General features: G+C 31.9%; 1 protein-coding gene across 1 annotated transcript; it reads left to right on the top strand.

Annotated features, from left to right (window-relative positions):
* Positions 1–2,047: 2,047 nt before the first annotated feature.
* Positions 2,048–5,277, top strand: LOC111615986 (organic cation transporter protein-like; the record flags this gene model as incomplete). The annotated part of the gene is made up of 9 exons (XM_023357424.1): positions 2,048–2,404; positions 2,467–2,570; positions 2,636–2,783; positions 2,861–3,057; positions 3,120–3,267; positions 3,547–3,632; positions 4,375–4,589; positions 4,899–5,080; positions 5,156–5,277. Coding segments are annotated over 9 exons (1,559 nt in total), but the record flags the coding sequence as incomplete, so codon positions are not given.
* Between the last annotated feature and the right edge of the window lie 1,194 nt (positions 5,278–6,471).

Below are 6,471 nucleotides of genomic sequence, written 5' to 3'. Positions count from 1 at the left end.
GATATTGAAATACTTATTAATTTTAAAATTGTTAATATAAATTTTATGTTTATTTATTCCTAAAGCAGCTGGAAAGAGATTTAACTCCCGCGGACTTTAAGACTACTACACTTTTATAATTAAACTAGTATATCTCCAAGAAGAATCTCCCTTTAGTAATTGAGTGGATAGAACCATTGAGAACTGGTAGTTAGTTGCGGATTCACAACTCTTCAACAGAGCCATGAAGTTTTCCTGTGTTTCTTCATGTTTTTAATACCAATTTCCCATTAAAAGTGCTTCTGGGAGGCACTTCCCGTTGGCAGATTTCCCAAGGGATGAATTTCTTTTTCATCACTCGTTTCCTTTGGTCTCTATACCATCTCAGTAATTTGCATCTCTCTATGCAAGGAATAGTCGGATTGTTCAGCCTCTGCTATATTTTCATAATTCATCTGTGGCAATAAAGTTATTCTCCAAGAGGCATTGGAATTGAATGTAATTTTTATTAGTACCAATATAATGTTGAATAAGTCATTATAATATCACAGCAAAAAGAAAATTTCCTGTGGAAAACGAATACAACGTAGAATTTCCTCTTGTGTCTATTCTGATCTGAAGTGACAGATTGGCCAAAGATGTTGCAACTGTCGCTTCAGATCCTTCACACTTGTGGATGGGCACAACTGGCTTTTTATCTGGTCTCACGAATGCTAGATAGGCGACAAATATGAAAATCAGTCACTTCAAGGAAGTGTGGCAACATAACGTACACGTCCATAAGAAACACCAGCTGTCTGTATGCCACCGACAATTATTTTGCTGGAAAATCGCTGTTTGTACGAGTATCTTTGACACGAAAGGTAATATACATAGTGTATTTTTTATCTTGGTGAAGTTATTTCCTGAAAGTTGTATGTATTTCTTGAACAGTCTGCTGTGTTGTTAATCTGCCTTGCACAAGTACAACGGGGAACAGATTGCCATATGAGATGGTCGTCCAAACCAGCGAGGCAGAAATGGGAGGAGTATTCCGCTCAACAGTAAAGGAATGATTGCTGCTCACCAGTGGTCTTCCACGCCGCAGCAAGTTATCATCCATTCTCAAATAGGACCGAGATTCGTTGCTAAAGGCGATACATTGCCAGTTCTTAGTAGATCACGTTTTTCTTCTTCAAATCAATACAAACAAAGCTGACGATGGGGTGCTAATGGTAGGCCTCTACTGCTTGCCTATCAATGGTATGGATACAGACACGGTTCTATAACGAGTTATCTGACGGTCTGATTGAAGCATTCAGAGTTTACTCACCGTGTTGGTATATTTTCTTTTACTCTTTCCGCCCTGTGGGCACTAAGAGGGCCCATATTTGCAAGCCCATTATGGGTTCGGCCAGGCCCACAATGGAGCTGCCGGGTGGTGAGGGACAGGGCTCTACATATCCGAACGGACCACCCCCGAAAAATTCCTAGGGATTTTTCGACCCATTCGGATTCGAGCCCGGATTCCCCAGAGCGGTAGGCTGCCACCTTGACCACTCGGCCATAAGGCCGCCCAAGTTGGTATATCCTGACATATATACACTGTGCAGTTAAAACGGCGTAGAAGGCAAAAATTTAGGCAAAATGGCCACCTTGGTCTGCTCATCCTATTATGGTATGGAAACAGACACTGTTCGCTAATCTTTATTTTTAACTATTTCATATTTATGTTTAGTATAATTTTTATTATACNGGCTGCCACCTTGACCACTCGGCCATAAGGCCGCCCAAGTTGGTATATCCTGACATATATACACTGTGCAGTTAAAACGGCGTAGAAGGCAAAAATTTAGGCAAAATGGCCACCTTGGTCTGCTCATCCTATTATGGTATGGAAACAGACACTGTTCGCTAATCTTTATTTTTAACTATTTCATATTTATGTTTAGTATAATTTTTATTATACTAAACATAAATATTAATATTAATATTTATGTTTAGTATTAATATTATAATACTAATTAAATAATTAATATTAATAATAATTAAATTAATCTTATATTGTGATTCAAATTGAATATTTTAGCCGGAAACGAAGAAGTACGAAGATTTTATAGATCTTATCGGGGGATTTAGAAAATATCAAAAGACGTTAGTTTTGATTTTGATCTGTATGAGTTTTACATCAGCTGCAAACAACATGAATTGGCCTTTCTTAGCACCCAGGATCAATTATTGGTGCGCGAGACCTCCAAAATACTTTAACTTATCGGTAGAAGAATGGAAAAATATCAGCGCTCCCACAGAAATAAAGAAAGGTAAAATTGTGCATAGCCAATGCCAAGTTTATGAACTTGATACGAAAGATGTGAATTTGTCGTCGATTCCGTGCTCTTCGTGTGAATACGATCATTCAGTGTTTAAATCAAGCATCATCGAAAAGGTAAAAAAATATCTTTAAAGAATTGCATTCTAAAAATTGATCGATTTATTATTATTTTGTAGTGGAATTTAGTTTGCGATGATTACTGGATGGCTTCGTTCGCCGGATCTTCTTACTTCATGGGACTATTTGTATCCGCTCTTATCATTGGTCAGCTTTCTGATAGGTACTGACGTATTTTTTACTTCGTTTTATTAACCAACGATAATTTATATACGCCGAATTTTACAGATATGGAAGACGACCGGTAATCATTTTCGGCATTATCCTTCACATTTTATCTGGATTGCTGTGCACCATCTCGCCATTCTATTGGATGTTCACTGCGTGTCGATTCCTTACAGCAGTGGGAAAAAATGCTTATGGTCTTGCTTATTTTGTATATGGTAGGTTATACATTTATTTTTTCATATAATCTAGAACATTATATTTAACGCCTATAGTAAAGTATATTAGTATATTGCTGAATACAATTTTTATTTAGTATTAGAAGTGGTTGGACCGAATTATCGTGAAAATGTATTTGTTGTTGCCGGTTTGTCTTATACCACTGGAATGCTCACGCTGGTAGGAGTATCTTGGTTATTGAAGGACTGGTTTTACATTCAATTATATTGCTCGTTGCCTCCCTTTATACTGCTACTGCTTACTAGGTAAATGTATTAACATATATTACACGTATTTTATTCGTATTGTTTAATTTCTATTTTTTTAGATTTATTCCAGAGTCTCCAAGGTGGTTGCTAGCCCAAGGAAAACTGCATAAAGCTGAAGAAGTCATAGAACGAATAATGAGGACAAATAAAATACAGATTGTCGGCTTAACTGAAATTATTTCAGAACTACATTTTAAAATTAAATTGGTAAATCCAATTGCATATCGAAGAATAGTTACAATAAAAAACCTAATCTATATACTACAGAAAACAAAATTTTTGAAGTTCTATAATTTTATAAATTTTCACCAACACATAGGCTTGGAAATATAATGCAAATTGCTAGTTATAAAGTCATTCAATAATTTATACTGTAACTTTTAAATTTGGTAATCGCAGATACATGCTTTAATAAAATAATTAATAATCTCACTCACTACATATTACTGAAATTATATTAATTTCATTCATTATAAAATTCGACAGGGCGATAAGAAAGTCAGACGGAATTTCTTAGACCTATTCAAAAAACGAGGACTAAGGAAAATAACGTTCATCACTCCTATCATGTGGTAAGCTAATATTTTTAATTGTAACTTTTCGTATACTCGTATGTTGAAGATTTAAATTAGTATTTGTTGATTTTAAAAATGCAAATATTTGAATAATTATTCAATTTATACAATTTGATAAATTATACTATTTAAACTAATACGAAATAATTGTGAAGATAGGGAATAGCATAAATAAACATGGATACACCTTTCAGGTTTGTATTTCACATAGTTAATCGTACTTCACATGATTAATCGACATTATTCTGTATTTGCTAAAAGCAAATTAGAAGGGCCTATCACATCAAGTCGAGAAGGAATACAGTCATTAAAGAACCACACTAAATTATTTTAATATAACTTTTTATTGACTTACGAATGCATTGCTTGTACGCAGACCTCTTATTAGTCTATTGAAGATTAGACATCTAATATTAAACACAATAAATATCTGAAATATTGTAATAAACACAGTTTACTGACTGGAATTATAAGAAATAAGAGTGCTCTATGTATACATTTACCCCATACACAGTGCATTTTGCTATTTGTAATAATTCCAGTCAGTAAACTGTGTTTGTTACAATATTTTAGGTAGTTCCCCATAGAAAGTCCTCTTAGGTGTCATCTTCGTTGACAGGACTCTCTTCTGTTATATTGTTATCTCATCGATCTAATCCCTAATGTTAAAATTAATTAATTATATACAAACACCAATAGAAATATTTAAAAAGTGTTAAGTTATAAACTTAATTTTCAGGTTGATTATAAAATTCAATTTGTATGTCTTGTCTCTCAACCCTGATATCGCTGGAGGAAACATCTTTATTCTTTTCTCTTTATTTGGCCTATTAAATTACATTGCTTGTGGAGTATTGTATGTTATTCTGCATCGATTTAACAGGAAACGAATAGAGATATTTCTGTGCACACTTAATGGTATTATATCATTACTCATCATCGCCGTCCCTCAAGGTAAAGTTATTGAATACTACTTTTCTAGTTATGGTAGTGTAACAATACTAACTTTAATTATAAAATTCAATTTGTATGCCTTGTCTCTCAACACTGATATTGCTGGTGGAACAACTTTATTCTTTTCTCGTTATTATATTTTATTATATTTTGTCAGTTTAATTAGAAGAAACAAACAGCATTATATAAGTGAAACCCTCAGTTTTCACTTATATAAGACAGTTTGTTTATTTTAATTATAACTGACAAAATAATGATATCAATTATTTTGTTACTGATGTTACTAAAAATTATAATTTTTTGTACTAGATTACCCATGGTTGAGTGTTGTTTTAATCGTGTCGTGCAGATTCTTTACGTCGATTGCATCTGCCACACTAACTGGATTTACCATAGAGTTATTTCCGACCGTAGTACGTAGTGTTGGTTTAGGGTTGTGTTCTACTTTTTCAAGATTTGGTATTATTCTCGCTCCTTTTATGAAAGATCTGGTATGCATCCTGTCTTTATTTTATAATTTAATAAATTATTATAGTTAATAATGTCTTACTTAATAATCTTACCAGAGTGTCAAGGTCGATTGGAAACTCCCTTTTATTATCATAGGAGTGTTGATGATTATAACAGGATTCAGTGTTATTCCTTTACCGGAAACAAAAAATACACGTTTGAAAGACACCATCCAGCAGTAAGTAATAATATATTTTTAAACAAGTAATGAAATTATTTAAAATTCTCTTAGTAATATTAAAGCTGCAGAGAACCTTGTGTACTATATTGTATGTTTTCGTACAAGTCTATGCAGTAATATCGGAAAACATGCAGATGAGTACGTTCGACGTATAAAACATTCATGATCTGTTCACGCACTGTACAGTACATTACACTACAGAACAGCGAGAAAACATTCGAAAGTATTACGTGTATATAAATAGTGTGGTAAAAGAAATCTTAAGATTATACTGGGGTAGTAGTGAAGATCTAGAAGAGCTGGCATTTGGCCACTAGTAAATATATGGAAAATAATGCATTTATTGCTTCCTCCCGTACGAATTACAATTTTAAATATACTTAATCATAAAATTTAAATTTATTAAACAAATATGAATGAGTAGAAAAGTGCAATTTTGTTTTTTTTATCATTTTTTATGATGTATTTTTATGATGCTGCCTTTTATGCATTACTCTAATTTGAAAATTATACAAAAATAATACTAAAAAATTAAATAATAAACAAATTACACGACTATATTTGTTTTATTTTCAGATGCTAAAATATTATTTTTATATCTTAAGTGAAAACAAAGTATATTTTTTAAAAAATATTTCAGCTACAGTAAGAAAAGTGCTAAGGAGGAACCTTCAACTGTGTTAAATAATACATTACATATTGAAGAATAATTAAAGAGAATAACAGCTATTATTTATCCAGAAGAAGAAAACATTAAAAAAATAAAGGAAAATAAAAATTTACAAGTTGCATTTTCACTGTTTTAAATGGTTTAATTGTATTCAGTACTTTAAATTTATACTGCACTCTTGATACTGATATTCATTCTTAAAATCAGGAATAAATAGAATCTTATAGTTACACAAAAGTTTCAGATTATATACAACATTTTTACATCTGTAGTGTTGTTGATAATTTCTTCTATATTAAAAAGTGCAGAAGTTTTATATATAGAGGAATATAAATGGATGATATATATAAATGTGTACTGTATATCTAAATTATTGTTTATAATTGTTTTAAATTACACATACGTAATAGAAAATCTATTTAAAATTACATAAAACTGAAATTTAATAAGTTAAATACAATTTATTTACTCTTTAGTAAATTTATAAAAAAGTTGTATGTGGCGCCACCTGTTATGAAACT

This window comes from Centruroides sculpturatus, unplaced genomic scaffold (assembly GCF_000671375.1).
Source record: "Centruroides sculpturatus isolate CEXI.00-Female unplaced genomic scaffold, Cexi_2.0 scaffold2867, whole genome shotgun sequence".
Taxonomy (NCBI): Eukaryota; Metazoa; Arthropoda; class Arachnida; order Scorpiones; family Buthidae; genus Centruroides; species Centruroides sculpturatus.
Note: the sequence above shows the minus strand (reverse complement) of the source record. Positions and strands in the feature narration are given on the sequence as shown.